A 17,343-nucleotide genomic window follows, 5' to 3' on the forward strand; every position below is an offset into this window, starting at 1 on the left:
TCTGGATCTTGCAAGCACTTTAATCATGGCACAGTAGCACAGAAGCAGCTCAAGCTGGGTGCCTCTGAGGAGGTGAGCCAAACAATTGGATCCCTGGGATTTTGTGTCCTTCCTGTCTGTGCACATGGTGACTGGGGTGTCTTGAGTGTCCTGTCAGCTGGCTGGTGCCACAGGTCCCTGTGCCCTTTGCTGTGCAAGGCCTGGCACCATGCTTGGGACTCCCAGCACTTCCCCACAGCCTGCAGCTCCCTCCCATTGCAGCTGCTCCCTGAGCTGTCTGCACTGAATGTGTTCCTCCCCACTGGAACTATTTCACATTTCACTCTAATGGGGAGTTGTCCTCGGGCAGCTCTCAGAGCCCCACTCAGTCACTCCTTGACTCTCACTCTGGAATAGGACAGGGCTGGCAAATAGGGTGGAACTGCTCATGAGTCAAGACAAAGACAGGGGAATCACTCTGCAATTATTCTCATAGACAAAACAGACTTGAGACAGAGAAAACCAGTTTAATTTATTGCCTGTTGAAAACAGAGTAGGATGATGTAGAACATGCACACAACTAGAATATGTGATCTTCACTCCCCAATAATCTCAGGCTTGATTTAAGTCATTCAGAGATTCTCTAGCACCTCCTCTCCTCAGAAGCACAGGAGGACACGAAATCTTGTTGTCAGTTCATAAAACGTTGTCTCCTTCATTTTTCTCCTCCTGCAGCATGGCTCCCTCTCATGGCCTGCAGTCCTTCAGAACTTGTCTTTTCCCACAGGAGCCACAATGTTCGCTGATGAGATGAGCAGTGTCCAGTGTTGGGACCATTGGAGTGCCTGGAATTGGCTTTTCCCAGCATGGGACAGCCTTGACCTCCCCTGGTTGAGACCCCACAGGCCCCCAGCTGCAGCTCCTGGCCCGGGCACCCTGTACATCTGCCTGTGGGTCACTGTGAGATGAAGCTGTGGCTTCATTCCACGCTGTACCTTGCACAAAACCCACCTTCCTGGGGCTGTAAGTGAGCCAGAGTGCAGTGGGAAAAGCCAAGCTCATCTCCAGGTCAGCCAGGCCAGGAGAGCAGTCCCACAGAGCAGGCAATCCTGTCCTTGCAGGCAGTGGGGCACAGAGGACACGCAGGGCTGCAGTGGGCAGGGGGCTCTGCAGCCCCTGAGCTCCCCGGGGCCGTTCCTGCCTCGCTCTTTGTGGCTCAGTGACCTCCTCTGGGGAGTGACAGGGCTCAGCGTGTTCACACTGAGCTATCAGCCATTGCCAGGCACTCATACAGCCCATAATATGTGCCACAGCACAGGGCCACAGCAGAAGGAAAGGTAAACCAAAATAGAGAGAAATCTCTTCATTACAGCCATTTCATTCTGTGAATACCAAAACATTTGTGGCTGGTTGGCTGGATTGTATTGCATTTTTTACATCCAGTTTGTGTTCCAGTCTTGCACATTTTACTGTTCCATTTAGAGTGTAGAAATTTGGCAGAAAAGAAAGCCCTTGCTGGTCCTCAGTGATCAAAAGGCATTGGGTGCATCTCAGTTGCATTTCTGATTCTGGCAAATTTAACATGTAAGTCCTGTCATGTTCAATAAGAACTTTCAGATTCATAGAATCACAACTATTGCATTTTTTTGTAGAAATAGAAATTTGGAATTGCCACTAATAAATGCACTCACTGGACTAGCTCTAAATATATATGTATGAAAAAAGAAGCAAATGAGGAAGAGCAGTTCGTAATTCATTAAGCTCAACTTCACCACCAGGTAGGCCTATGAACAGAATTTCACCGGGGTACAATCTAACAGAGTCAAAAGAGCAAATCTTAACCAAGAGGTGTTCCCTGCTTTGGGGAGGAGAGCAAAGCAATCCTGCTGTCCTGTCTGCACAGTGGGGTCATATTCCCATCCTCTGCCAGGCAGGATTTGAAATGCCAAATCGATCCTTTTGGGAGAAATGCAGGTGAGGCTGCAGTCAAAATACCTCCTTGCTGCCATGGTGAATGGGGGTGGGCAGCCAGCTGCTGTGGAGATGAGGGATAGCCAGGGTTGGGATTGCAAAGGCTGTGAGTCTTGGGCAGGGGCTGAACACTCAATTAGCATCACTCCCTCTTCCACTGGGCCCAGGCAGAGGTAAAGGGGCTCTGCCTGATGATCCATCACCCCACCAGCAGACACTCATGCCCACATTAATCCCTTCACCACACAGGGGCTGAGGCATTATTCCTACCATCAGGGCTAAATTACTTTGTTAAAAAATACATATCTCAAAGATTCAGCTAAATCTACATACGAGAATAATGTATTTAGCTCACAATGTTTTAGCTCAAAAGATACAAATTAAGTTTTCCTAACTTGGGTGTTGAAGCGTGAACATCAGTATCATCTACTCTGCCTGAAGACCTGCATCAGAAATTCAATTACTTGTTTTCTACAGAAAGAAAGATGAACATTTTGCATGGGCTCTAGCTATTATCACAGTTCCTACTTGATGAAAAACTCACACTTCACACAGGAGACAGTCTTCAGCATTGCTTTTTCCAGCTTGGGATTACAGAAAATTAGAATAAGGGAATGAACACCTGGAAAAGCACACAGATATATGGATATAAGAAGTGTCATGGTAGTTTCATCCTTCATGGTATAAATTATTGTCAAGATCAAACATACAAAATTGATGCTGTACATCACTAAGAAGGAGAGGACAGATTTCATGGCTCTGATGTGGGCATCCATGCTGAGGTCCTTCATGGAGCTTGTCTGCATTGTGCACTTGTGTCTCCAGAGGGAAACTCCAGAGGGAAAAGAGAAGGAAAACAGCAGAAAAGAAGACTGCCAGGAATGAGGCAGCATATCCAAAGCCAGTGAGAAAAAAAGATGAGAAAAAATGTTTATCCATTTTGATTCTTGCTTCCCAAAAGTTTTCTTGGCAGGTGAAAGTTAGATTGCTACTCTGCGCAGTTTCCATGAGGTCATAGATAACAATGCCCATAGCCAAGGCTACAATCTCTGACCCCAATAAGAGCCAGGGCACCATCCTGTCAATTTTTCCTTTCAGGTAGATGAAGAAGCTGTTCCTGAAATTGGCAATTTTTATGCAGTAGAAACCACAAAGAGAGGCTGAGCCCCACAAGTTCAAATAATTAGAAAAGGTTTGAAAAATTGCAAGTAGTTGAAGTATAGTGTAAGCATAAAGATAGTTGGGAAAAATTTTTGAAAGGAAGTGGGATACCCATGAGAAGCACAAGTAGGAAATCCTGGAGCATCCCAACAGCAGCAAGATCTTCTCATTAGAGTTCCACATTTTCTTTTGGACCCAGGCAATGCAAAGCACACAAACGATGAAAGCATTGATCCACATGCCAGCAAATGCCTCCAGGGTGATGATGGCCACAGCTGTGGCTGCATATGCAGTGACATTGGGTTGCTGTCGAGGGTGACAAGCTTCCATGGTGTGAGCTGGTGATCAGAGCTGTGCTGGCCAAGGGGGCTGTGGCTGCAGAGCCTGAGGCAGGTCAGTGGCTGCTCTTGGTGGAGTGTCAGGGATGGCAACAGGAGCTTTATAGAGCTGCTGCTGCTGCTGCTGCTGCTGGGGGGGATTTTGGTGCCGCTGCTGTGGGCACTGGGCAGGTGCAGGGATGTAAATGTGCTGGGTATCCCCTTACCCGGGGCCACTCTTGACTATTTGAATGTTGGCTTGGGAGGCTGTGCTGGTGTCGCAAAGAGCGGAGATCTTTTTCTGTGGTGGAGAGTGTTGTGATGTTTTGGCTTTTCCCTCTTTGATCAGTGTCAGGCTTCAGGATCTGGGTTCTTCTGTCCCTTTTTCACCATTGATGATCTCTCAGAGTGGGGTTTGCACTGAGCAAAGCACATCCAGGGCAGTGAGATGAGTAATTAAGTCAGGGAATCATATTCTGAAAAACATTCATATTGATCTGCTCTACTCTTTGTGTCTTTTCTCTTCCTACTAGTCTGACCTCAGTACAGGCCAAGGGAATCTGTAGATATTTTCTACGTAAAGTAGTTCAGGGCATAATCTTTGCTGCCATCTGATTTTAGACACTATTTTAAGTTTTGAATTATACAGGACTAAAAATAAATAGTACATTCCTTTTAAAATCAAATGTTTCTCTCCTGTTTTACTGGCCCTGAGCTCCAAGCTGACAACATTTCAGATTACATTATAACATGCAATCAAATTTTCCAGTGGTACCTGAACAATGCCCTGGATGTCCAAAAGCCTGCTTGTTTATACAATTTATTTTGTAAAGATGCTTCAGTTAAGCACTTTCAGTTTATCTAATGAAATATTATCTTATGTGACCTTTGCCAAAATTACTCCAGTCAGGGAATTTTGCTAACCATCTTCTGCTCTTTCATTCACAAAGATATGTTTATATATGCTTCTATTTTTAATATACACTTATTATTTTTTTCTATCTAGAGTTACAAGTATTTATAATACTTTTAAAACAGAGCAACTGCTGTCGTTTTCCTCTGCTGTGTATTTCAGACCTGAAAGCTGGATTTGTGAACCTGTAAGTATTTGACAAGTTCAGTCTTGTGTTGATTTCAAGCCCTGCAAAAGTAGACTTACCTAAAAATTGGGAAGCTTCATGGGTAATTTTTTAATTAAATATGTGCTTGGTGCCAGTTTTATATGACAGTTTTTCCAGCTCAAGAGACATTTGTTTTTGTAGGACATACATTGCAGTACATTTCTGTGTCTGAGTTTCTCTGTGTTACAGTGGAGTTAAAACCAATGGAAGCAGATTAAGAAAAGGTATTACCTGCATTTAGTGACACCAGGTAGTGCCTGTGTCAAGGAATCCAGGGTGGATCTGCCCTTGGGTGTGGGAATACTGATGCACAGCAATTTTGGGCACTTCATACAACATCGAGTAAGAGACCAAAAGGCACCTGCTGTACTTCCCAGAGTGGAAGAGCAGCAGCTTTTCCCATCACCAAGTTTTTCCCAGAACTGCAGCCAATGGAATAATGTGCCTCCACTGCCCTCCAGAGAGGACAAAATGCAACTGGTGCTGGAGTCCCTCTGCTGTGGAGACAGGCTGAGAGCTGGGGCTGTTCAGTCTGGAGAAGAGAGAGCTCCAGGGAGACCTTAGAGCCTAGCACAGTGCCTAAAAGGCATCCTAGAGACCCCCTATACATCTATACCTAGGAAAGCAAACATATGTTCTCAGAATGACTTATCTTTAGACACCTGCTTTAGGTTCTTGAGTTATTTCAAAGTTAAGGGTACTAAAAACCAAGTGTTTCTCAGACAGCTCTGCATTTGAGTAATTTTTTTGCTTCCTTTCTCACATCCACTGCCAAACACATGGAAATATTGCCTTGATGCTGTGTTTTGATTCTCTTTGCTTGCCCGTGAAAACAGCCTTGACATGCTGTATCTTGAGACATGCTTATTTTGCTAGCAGTATGTCCTGTTCAGCGTAGGTGTCAGCAACAATCCTTCCTAAAAGAAAGTGTTAAAGAACATTCATTTATGTTAGGTGAAGGATTAGTGCTCTGGGGCCCTTCTTCTCTAAACAAGAAAAGATCTCTGTACTTTTTCCTCTGCAATGTTGTCTCTTATGTACAGATTCCTACTTTGATTTATTTAGAGAAAAGTATGTTGCTTAGCTTAAAGGGCTGACTTCTTTCTAGGACAGGGCCATTTCCTACTCAAAACCGACTTACTCAAGCTCTCTGCCTTGTGCTGTGGGTAGGGGTGTCATGGCACAAGCCCTTTTCTACCTGATTGCTGAACATAGCAGTGAACATCCTCACATCCATGACTTGTAATTTCAGATGTGAAATGGAGGAGCAGGATACCATGCCTAAGCTGAAGGCACTCCAGGGATTTTTGTGCCGCTGCTGTGGGCGCAGGGCAGGTGCAGGGATGTAAATGTGCTGGGTATCCCCTTACCCGGGGCCACTCTTGACTATTTGAATGTTGGTTTGGGGGGGCTGTGCTGGGTGTCACAAACAGCGGAGATGTTTTTCTGCTGTGGAGAGTGTTTTGATTTTGATACTGATCCCTGTTTGATCAGTGTCAGGCTTCAGGATCTGGGTTCTTCTGGGTCCCTTTTTTGCGTATGATGATCATGCAGAGCCCTGGCTGTGCTCAGCAGGTCAGGGCACTCAGTGTCCTTTTCAGTCTGAGAGTCTGGGTGCTGCAACGTTCACCCCAGATTCTGGAGAAGTGGAGTTTGTTTTGATGCTTCACAGGCATTGAAATCCATGTTGGTTCTTCCAATAGCATTGCCTTAAGCATAAACTGATGAGCCCCAGAGCGGGCCAGGTGATGGGAGCAAGAAATCAAAGCTGGATTTCTTTACAAGTTTAATTTGGAAAATATTACGTAAAAGGGTAAAAATCGAGACAAGTCCCTTTGCCAGCGTTCTCATCTGCTTGGGAAAGTGAAGGCTTTCTAAGATGGCACCATGCTGAGTTTCCCTCACACTGCAGTGCCCTAAAGCTTCCAAATGAATTTAGACCCTGGAAGCTGTCAGGTTTTTCCCAGGCAAGTTGTATTAAACTCTGTAGGGCATGGACTGACCATGCACTTTTGGTTAGCACAGGACCTGTCCCATTTGGCCTTGCACATTTCCTTTGGAAATAACATTTCCTTTTGGGAAGGGAAACAGAATCTTGTGAACCCGAAAAGAAAAGCTTACAAACACTCCAGAAAGGAGATATGATCAAATGAAATGCAACTGAAAATAACCCAAAAAACCCCGAAAATCGGGAGATTTAGTGTCTTCAAAAAATGGTCTGTGAGGAAGTCAACTGCAGTGCAAAGGACCAAAACATGCCAAAACTAAGCTCACGGATGTTGCAAAAGCTGGGTAAAAAGTCAAGGCGGAAGACACAACTTGGAGAGGAAGATATGAGGGACATGGCATGGATACTGAAAACAAAAAAAAAAACCATCAAAAATCAATCTTCGCAACAATGAAAGCCATCAAAAGGCCTGGCTTGCCATTCAGTGCAGGGACATGGACCAAAGCTTTCTAAAATTGATTCATAAAGCTCCCAGGAAGAGAAAAGGACTTACAAATATTCTGAAACGGATGTATGATGCAAAGAAATGCAATTGACGGAAAATCAAAAAGAAAATTGGGAGTTTTAGTGACTACAAGAAAGTGGTCTGGGAGAAAATGAGGTGCAGTGCAATGGACCAAAACATGTCAAAACTAACCTCTCAGATGTTGCAAAAGCAGGTGAAAAAATCAATGAGGTAGGGATTTTTTTATCATATTTCAGAAGCTCCATAATTTCTTGGTGCATTCTCATGGGAACTCCTCACAGCACAGCCAACAAAAAACAGATCTCTTATCAACCACTTAACCCACTCTTTTCTAGCACTCATCCTTACTAGCTGCTGCGTATCAAGGGCAGGTCTGTTCCTAATCTTTGGTAGTTAGTACAGCTGCAACTCCTCAGGGGCAAGATTACCTTCTGCAGCACTATATTTTCTTACATTCTATCCCCCCCCCCCCAATTCCCCCTTTCCTTTTAATTACAAAGTGGTAGCATCTCTAGAAAGATATGTTTGAGTAAATTTTTATTATAAAGTATTCATATATCTCACTTAGGACTAATAGTGTACAGATGTTCAGGCAACATGCCGCAGTAAGATCATACCTTTCTAAGTTCTGATTTAGTTTTGCTTTTCACAGTCCAGAACATCACCCTAAGGCTTTTCATAGATTAATGTTGTGTTTACTGTGTTTTGCAGGGCCCTTTGCAAAAGATAGTAAACCCAGTACAATCATCTTCTGTGCAATTTCCATTTATCTTTGGAATGTGTCTGTGCGCTTATCTCGATTCATTACCCAAACTTACATTACGTACCATCAGAAACCCGCATGCTTACACTTCTAGAATATAGACAATATCAATAGCTGTACAACCTTATAAGACAACCCACAAGAATAAGTTAAAGGCTATATATTAGGGTAGTAACAAATCAACAGTTACATCATTTTATACATAGCTATACAACTTGAACAACATCAATCCAATACCTGTCGAGTGTACTTATGCTTACAGAATGTAAACTTTTAAACTTATGCCCAATCAAAAATCAAGAGTTGTAATTCACACACTAAATGCATGTGTTTTACCAGCAAAAAAATACACCATATTGAATGGTAGAGCTACTCTGTCCCCAGCTCCCACTGCTGCTTCAATAATTTGCTCCTTTCTTTTAGTTTTTTGTTGTATTAGTTGGTTACTGTAAGCCTCTCAGTTTTCCATGTAGATAAAACAATCTGTTCTTCACTTGATATATTATTTCACATTGTGTCCCCAGTGGCTCACTGTACCCCAGATGTCAAAATCTGCCAGGTCGGGACCAGGCAGCATCCCCTGCTGCTCTCAGTGCTACGCTGGGCTCCATCTCCGGCTGCACCTCTCCCTACAGCCCAATCCCGAATCACATTGAGTTACTGTGGAAATGGCCACTATACAGTTTTAGAGAGCTTCTCTTATATGTTGTCTGTGCAGCTCTGACTCTGCCTCTGAGAGCTCCATTTTGCTTTTGTTCCAGTGCTCATGCAGCAGTGACTTAGCAAACCTCCCCCTGTACTCCTCAGGGGCCATGCCACTGCTGAGGCACTGGCTGCTGCTCTGGCCATGCCATTTGCCACTTCTGTCACGCCACTCCTGTGTCCTGCTGCACACTCTGCCATTCAGAGGGAACGCAGCACCGCCCTGGGTCCCCTCTGGACTGCAGCCATACCTTGGAAGGGGGTGTGGGGCTCACTCCAACACACGAAATAAGCAAAGTGTGTAGTGTCCACTCCTCATATCCAGCACTCTTCTTCTTAGGGGTGGTATCTCATACATTGTCCAGACTTCTAGGCTCCCAGGTCTGCTTGGCTATGACTCATCTAGGTTTTTAGGCTCTTAGTCTGTCTGCTTAGCTCCAAGGCTCCTGGTTTGCCTAGCTCCACCATCTTAGTGCTCATAGGTCTGCAGTCATTTTCCTAAAACCCCTCAAGATGATGTCACTTAATATTTAATTCCTTTTTTCACAACCACCATGGGATAATGTCTTTAGAGTTCTCTCTGCAGTCCTCTACCCGAATCACCACAAGATCACCAATTATTTTTATATTACTGCAAAAGTTCCATAGTTTCTAGGCTAATTCTCATGGGCAGCTCCCCACAGCACAGATTCCTTCTCCGCAACAGAACAGCCAACATAAAACAGATCTCCTCACAATCAGCTAAGCTCTGTTATATCACTCTGTTATAGCACTCATCCTTGCTAGTCGCAGCTGCAGTCTGGGCAGGCCTGTTAAGGGCAGGCCTGTTCTTAATCTTTGGTAGTTAGTACAGCTACAAATCCTCTGGGGTGAGATTACCTTCTGCACTATCTTTATTTTCTTACATTCTATCCCCCCACATGACACAACTTTGAGGGGAAGATATGAGGGACAAGGCATGGATACTTGAAAAAAAAAAAAAATCTTCATCAAACTGACAGCCATCAAAAGGCATCGGATGCCATTGGATGCAGGGATGTGGAGCAAAGCTTGCCCAATTGATCCCCATGGAAATAGCAAGATTTTGTTTCCCTTCTTAAAATGAAATAACATTTCAGGACCACAGCAACCCAGGGGATTTCATCTGATGCTGTGGTGGAAGCAAGAAAAATGAAACCCCAAGCAAGAGCTCTATGGCTACAGGAAATGAACCCCCAGCATTTTCTCTCTTCCAAATGATGATAGCCATGTTTTCTGTGGGATAGAACAGCCAGCAGGATGTTACATGAATATTCATATCACATGCTCCTAATTACGTTGATTGGCCACCATAAAGACTTGGAATGTGACCCAGAGCAGATTTTCCATATTAAGCCAACACTGGGCTGCCATTCCCATTGAGTTCTGGCACCTGTCATGTGTCAGCTTCTCCAGGCTGGGCACATCCTGCATCTGTGCCCATGGGCTGTGCAGGGTGGCTGTGCTGATGGACACCCTGTCCCCTGCAGTGCCAGCTGAGTGGGGCTGGTGCACAGGACAGACAGGGATTCTGTGCTGGCTGTCACATTCTCAGGGGTTTCATGGGGATGGAAGAATGGATCTGCAGTGTTGTTTTTTGGGACTTCGTGTGGTGTTTTGTGTGGCAACATGTGCAAGGTGCTGGATTTTGCCTGCTGAGTCTTGTGGGATGTGAGGTTGGGAGGGATGGATGTTGCACTGGATGTAGGGAATCAGATGAATCTTCCAGGGTTTTCCTGTGAAACTAGACAGGATTATCAGATAAAATGATGAAGTGCAGGAGGAGCAGCCATGGGGAAGAGGGGTTTTGTGGCTGTTTCTGTCCTTTCAAGGCCTTTCCCTGGTGAGATGTGTCCACCACAGATGCTTACAGTCTGCCTCTGGACCTGAGCTGCTGGTAGAAGTGACCGATTCAGGTTTTGTTTTGTATTTGTTGGCACTATTTCATGTTTCACCTACTGTGATGGGTTGCCCTCAGGGAGCAGCCAGAACTCCACTGAGCTCTTCCTACTCTCTCACCCACAGGAAGGGCAGGGATGAAAAAAACGGTGGGAACACTCAGGGTTCGTAATAACAGCAGGGAGATCACTCACCAGTTACTGTCAGGGACAAAATGTATATGACATCAGGAAAATGAATTTCATTCATTTAAACATAAAAAATAGAGCAAGATAATGAGGAAGAAATGGAAAACTTGATGCCACTCCCCCCACACCCCTATCATCTGAGGCTCAACTTCCCTCCTTCATCCCCAGCACCTCCCTAAAAGCAGCACAGGGGCAAGTAGAATAGTGGCTGCAGTCAGCTCTTAACAAGTTGTCTCCAACACTCCTGAATCCTCAAGGTGTTTCCCTGACTGAGAGCAAAGCCTGTTGTCTGGGTGTTTCACTGAGCCAGAGTGCAGTGGGAAAAGCCAAGCTCATCTCCAGGTCAGCCAGGCCAGGAGAGCAGTCCCACAGAGCAGGCAATCCTGTCCTTGCAGGCAGTGGGGCACAGAGGACACGCAGGGCTGCAGTGGGCAGGGGGCTCTGCAGCCCCTGAGCTCCCCGGGGCCGTTCCTGCCTCGCTCTTTGTGGCTCAGTGACCACCTCTGGGGAGTGACAGGGCTCAGCGTGTTCACACTGAGCTGTCAGCCACTGCCAGGCACTCATACAGCCCATAATATGTGCCACAGCACAGGGCCACAGCAGAAGGAAAGGTAAACCAAAATAGAGAGAAACCTCTTCATTGCAGCCATTTCATTCTGTCAATACCAAAACATTTGTGGCAGGTTGGCAGTATTGTTATTCTATTTTATACATCCAGTTGGTGTTCCAGTCTTGCACATTTTACTGTTCTATTTAGAGTGTAGAAAACTGGCACAAAAGAAAGCCCTTGCTGGTCCTCAGTGATCAAAAGACATGGGTGCAGTTCAGTTGAATTTCTGATTCTGACAAATTCAACATGTAAGTCCTGTCATGTTCAATAAGAACTTTCAGAGTCACAGAATCACAACTCATGCATTTTATTGTAGAAATACAAATTGAGAATTGCCACTAAGAAATACACTCTAACCTAGCTCTAAATATATTAAGGAATACAGAAGCAAATAAGGAAGAGCAGTGGGTAATTCATTAAGCTCAACTTCACCACCAGGTAGGCCTATGAACAGAATTTCACCAGGGTACAATCTGACACCATCAAAATAGCAAATCTTAACCAAGAGGTGTTCCCTGCTTTGGGGAGGAGAGCAAAGCAATCCTGCTGTCCTGTCTGCACAGTGGGGTCATATTCCCATCCTCTGCCAGGCAGGATTTGAAATGCCAAATCGATCCTTTTGGGAGAAATGCAGGTGAGGCTGCAGTCAAAATACCTCCTTGCTGCCATGGTGAATGGGGGTGGGCAGCCAGCTGCTGTGGAGATGAGGGATAGCCAGGGTTGGGATTGCAAAGGCTGTGAGTCTTGGGCAGGGGCTGAACACTCAATTAGCATCACTCCCTCTTCCACTGGGCCCAGGCAGAGGTAAAGGGGCTCTGCCTGATGATCCATCACCCCACCAGCAGACTCTCATGCCCACATTAATCCCTTCACCACACAATGGCATAGGCATCATTCCTACCATCAGGGCTAAATGACTTTGTTAATATAAAAATATTTTTTAAAGATTTTGCTAAATCTAAATATGATAATAACATATTTAGCTCATAATAATTTAGCTCAAAAGATACAAATAAAATTTTAATAATTTGCATGTTGAAGAGTGAACATCAGTATCATCTACTCTGCGTGAAGACCTGCATCAGAAATTCAATTACTTGTTTTCTCCTATAACAGATGAACGATTTGAATGGACTCCAGCTAATATCACAATTCCTACTTGATAAAACCCTCACACTTCACACAGGAGAGAATCTTTAGCAATGCCTTTTCCAGCTTGGGATTACTGAAAATCAGAATAAGGGAATGAACACCTGGAAAAGCAAACAGATACATGTATATAAGGAGTTTCATTATATTTTCTTTCTTTGTGGCATAAATTATTTTCAACATCAAACATACAAAGTTGATGCTGTACATAACTAAGAAGGAGAGGACAGATTTCATGGCTCTGATGTGGGCATCCACGCTGAGGTCCTTCATGGAGTTTGTCTGCATCGTGCGTTTGTGTCTCCAGAGGGAAAAGAGAAGGAAAACAGCAGAAAAGGTGACCACCAGGAATGAGGCAGCAAACACAAGGCCAGCAAGAAAATGAGAAGAGAAAAGATGTTTATTCTTTCTGATAGTTACTTCCCAAAAAATTTCTTGACCTGTGAAAGTGATGTTGTTCATCTGCAGAGATTCACTGAGGACATAGGTAAAGATACTAATAGCCAAGGCTAAAATCTCTGACCCCAACAAGAGCCAGGGCACCATCCTGTCAACTTTTACTTTCAGGTAGATGAAGAAGCTGTTCCTGAAATTGGCAATTTTTATGCAGTAAAAACCACAAAGACAGGCTGAGACCCACAAGTTGGAATAATTAAAAAGGGTTGCCAGAGATCTAAGTAGTTGACATATGGTTTGAACATGAAGGATATGGGGATAAATCATTGAAAGGAAGCGATATATCCATGTGAAGCACAAAGAGGAAATCCTGGAGCATCCCAGCAGCAGCAAGATCTTCTCATTAGAGTTCAGGGTTTTCTTCTTGACCCAGGCAATGCAAAGCACACAAACGATGAAAGCATTGATCCACATGCCTGCAAATGCCTCCAGGGTGATTATGGCCACAGCTGTGGCTGCATATGCAGTGACATTGAATTGCTGTGGAGGGTGACAAGCTTCCATGGTGCGAGCTGGTGATCAGAGCTGTGCTGGCCAAGGGGGCTGTGGCTGCAGAGCCTGAGGCAGGTCAGTGGCTGCTCTTGGTGGAGTGTCAGGGATGGCAACAGGAGCTTTATAGAGCTGCTGCTGCTGCTGCTGCTGCTGGGGGGGATTTTGGTGCCGCTGCTGTGGGCACAGGGCAGGTGCAGGGATGTAAATGTGCTGGGTATCCCCTTACCCGGGGCCGCTCTTGACTATTTGAATGTTGGCTTGGGAGGCTGTGCTGGGTGTCACAAACAGCGGAGATGTTTTTCTGTGGTGGAGAGTGTTATGATTTTGATACTGATCCCTGTTTGATCAGTGTCAGGCTTCAGGATCTGGGTTCTTCTGGGTCCCTTTTTTGCCTATGATGATCATGCAGAGCCCTGGCTGTGCTCAGCATGTCAGGGGACTCAGTGTCCTTTTCAGTCTGAGAGTCTGGATGCTGGTACATTGAGTCCAGAAGCTGTAATACTGGAGTGTATTTTGATGCTTCACAGGCATTGAAATCGATGTTTGTTTTTCCAATGGCATTGCCATAAGTGTAAGTGAGGGACCCCATATTGGGGCAGGTGATAGGAGCCAAGAAAATAATGGCTTACTTTTTACAAATGTAATTTGGAGCATGTGGAGGGAAAGGGTAAAAAACTGGGACCATTCCCTGTGCCAGTTGTGCCAGGCTTCCCATCTCATCTGCTTGGGAAAGTGAAGGCTTCCTAAGATGGCTCCATGCTGACTTTCCCCCACACTGCAGTGCCCTAAAGCTTCCAAATGAATTTAGACCCTGAAAGTTGTGAGGTTTTTCCCCGGCAAGTTGTGTTAAGCTCTGTGGGGCATGGATTCCCCATGCCTTTTGGGGTAATGCAGGACCTGTCCCATTTGGCCTTGCACATCAGAACCACAGCAACCAAGGAAATCTCATCTAATGCTGTGGTGGAGGCCGGAAAAATGAAAGCCCAAGCAAGAGCTCTATGGCTACAGGAAATGAACCCCCAGCATTTTCTCTCTTCCAAATGATGATAGTCATGTTTTCTGTGGGATAGAACAGCCAGCAGGATGTTACATGAATATTCATATCACATGCTCCTAATTGCATTGATTGGCCACCATAAAGACTTGGAATGTGACCCAGAGCAGATTTTCCATATTAAGCCAACACTGGGCTGCCATTCCCATTGAGTTCTGGCACCTGTCATGTGTCAGCTTCTCCAGGCTGGGCACATCCTGCATCTGTGCCCATGGGCTGTGCAGGGTGGCTGTGCTGATGGACACCCTGTCCCCTGCAGTGCCAGCTGAGTGGGGCTGGTGCACAGGACAGACAGGGATTCTGTGCTGGCTGTCACATTCTCAAGGGTTTCATGGGGAAATGGAGGAACGGAAGCCAGCATGGTTCACTGGGACTGTGGTGTTTGTGTGGTAACATGTGCAAGGTTCTGGGTTTTGCCTGCTGAGTCTTGTGGCATGTGGGGTTGGGAGGGATGCTGCACTGGATGTAGGGAATGAGATGGATCTTCCAGGGCTTTTTTTGTATAATCAACTGTGGCTTTCAGGTTAAAGCATGAAGTGCATGTGCAGCAGTAGCAGGGGAATTAGGGATGTGTGACTGTTTCTATCCTTTCAAGGCCTTTCACAGGAGAGATTTATCCAGCACAACTGCTTACAATCTGCCTTTGGACCTGAGCTGCTGGTACAAGTGACTAAATCAGGTTCTGCTTTGTATATGCTGGCACTATTTCGTGTTTCACTTACTGTGATGTGTTGCGCTCAGGGAGCAGCCAGAACTCCATTGAGTGTGGAGGAATGGCTATATGACAAAGGCCACGTCAGCTCTGGATAGCTGACCAAGAATTGGGAAAGTACCAGACCCAGCTAATCTGAGTCTCTGAGGGCTGCAAGGACACTGTGTCCTTGAGCATAGCTGTGGTGCGATAACAAGGTGCTGTAGTTGAGAGAGAGACATGAGAAAAAGAAGATGTAAGTCGTAAGGAGTGAGGAAGTAAGAGAGGAGCTGATATCTATAGTATAAGCAATAGAATACTTGGCTAACAGAATATGTATGAGCTTATTATTTATTGTGCATAAATATCTGATGCTCCCATCAATAAATTAAGCTTGCTGATCACTCATATTGAACGTCCCAGTTCTCCCTCACCGCAACATAATGGCGCCGTGAACAGGGACTCTAATGAGGGGCTTGGACCTGCAAGCCACGGTCTGCGCAGTATCTGTGTCGGTCCCGATGCAGCACGGGAACTGATAGAGTGGACTCCGCGCCCCGAGCGATCCTAGTGAGGGGTCTCAGCCGACTAAGCGCCGCCGATGTCTTGCAAGGTCTGCAACAGCGCTGACGACTAGGTTAGAAGGTGTGGAGGGGCAAGCGGTGTATGATCTTTTTAAATGCGTTTTAGAAAAGCAGGGATTACAGGGTATCGACCTGGGAAAAGAGCTCCCGGGATTGCTTGAATATGGGGTTGCAAAAGGGTGCTTTGTAGATCCCAACCAGGTCTTTGAGTATTTAGAGTGGCGTTGGTTTGGGAATAAGTTATGGGAAGCTGTGCTAGATGATTGCAAGTCTGCAAAAAAGTTGTCTAAATCTTAGCGGATTGTCTCTAATGCACTAAAACAACACCAGGCAGAGCAGAAGGCTGCTCAGGCAGCCTCCGCTTGACTGGGAATGCCTGTTCCTTGTGAGAATAGCGGGGCCTCAACGTCTGTGTTCTCTTATCCCCTGCCCCCAGCAACTAACACAGTGTATTTGCTAGTGGGTACAGCCTTGGCAGCAACCGCCTGAGCCGTTCTTTCTGCGCCTCTGCTGGCAGTGGTGGATTGGCACCACGCTCTGGCTGGAGGGGACGACGGGGAAGGAACACAAGAAATGCTTGACCCAGAGGCGGTGCGAATTGCTAGTGAAAGACGTAAGGCATGGCGAAAAAACAGGAAAGGTGATGGCCGCAGGCAATCCAGCAGCTGCTGATGCCTTACTTGAAGTAGCTTGTCCGGTGGTTTGCGCCCCAAATCCTGCTGGAGGCTTGCAAGCAACGATTACTGCCTTAGATTGGAAGTGGCTAGCACAGCTCCGTGCAACTGTAAGTGAGTGTGGTATACAAGGAGGACCCACTCGCCAGATGTTGAATTATTTGTGGGGAGGAAACATACTGTTGCCATCGGCTATTAAAAGCCTCATGAGGCTAGTGCTTACCCAGCATCAACAATTGTTATTTAATGATCACTGGCAGGCTGCGTATCAAGAGTCTGTGGCTACCTTGAGACAGCCAGGAGTTCCGCTATATGGAGTTACTGTAGGGGAGCTTATGGGGCTAGGGGCATACCTAAGGACAGAGGCGCAAGCACTAATCGGGCCCAAGAAGCTGAGGGAGGCTATGAGGTTAGCCCGGGTGGGGCTCGATATGGTGAAATCCCCAGGAGGTATTCCCTCATATATGGGAATTAAACAAGGAAGAGAAGAGAATTTGGGTTGTTTATTGAGAGAGTGGCAAATGCTATCCAGACAACAGGGGTACCTGAATATATGCATGGAGCACTACTAAAGCAATGTGCCATACAAAATTGCAATCCCACCACTTGGAGTATACTTGTCACACTCCCTGGTACCTGGACTGTTGAAGAGGCTTTGGAATTAATGGCTCAGGTACCGGTGGGGCCACAGGCTATGTTAGTGGAAGCAGTGAGAGAACTGGGAAGTAGTTTAAGAGAACAGGCACAGGCGACACAGAGTCAGGTGTTGGCGGCCCTTGCCCCCTTGCAAACGTCAGTCAATTGGCCACAAGGAAAAGGACTATCACGACTCCGATGGTTCCGCTGTGGAATTGCTGGCCATATGCAACGGGATTGTACAATGAGAGCTGTGTGGTGCTGGCGCTGCAAGTCCAACACACACAAGGAGTCAGCCTGCTGGCGTGCCTCGGGAAACGGGAAGCCCAGCGGGAGGGGTCGCCCCAGTCCGACACAAATGGCGGCCCAGAACCCGAGCACCTTCCCAGCACAAGTGCCTCCTC

General features: G+C 46.0%; 1 protein-coding gene and 1 pseudogene across 1 annotated transcript; both read right to left on the reverse strand.

The window, feature by feature from the left end:
* Positions 1 to 2,474: 2,474 nt before the first annotated feature.
* LOC131081509 (taste receptor type 2 member 9-like) lies at positions 2,475 to 3,441 on the reverse strand (annotated as a pseudogene).
* An 8,917-nt stretch (positions 3,442 to 12,358) lies between these two features.
* On the reverse strand, positions 12,359 to 13,312 carry LOC131081687 (taste receptor type 2 member 9-like). Its single transcript, XM_058020945.1, has one exon. It carries the CDS (start codon positions 13,310 to 13,312, stop codon positions 12,359 to 12,361), a length of 954 nt encoding a protein of 317 aa, XP_057876928.1.
* Positions 13,313 to 17,343: the final 4,031 nt, after the last annotated feature.

Source organism: Melospiza georgiana, chromosome 3 (assembly GCF_028018845.1).
Source record: "Melospiza georgiana isolate bMelGeo1 chromosome 3, bMelGeo1.pri, whole genome shotgun sequence".
NCBI classification, from domain to species: Eukaryota; Metazoa; Chordata; class Aves; order Passeriformes; family Passerellidae; genus Melospiza; species Melospiza georgiana.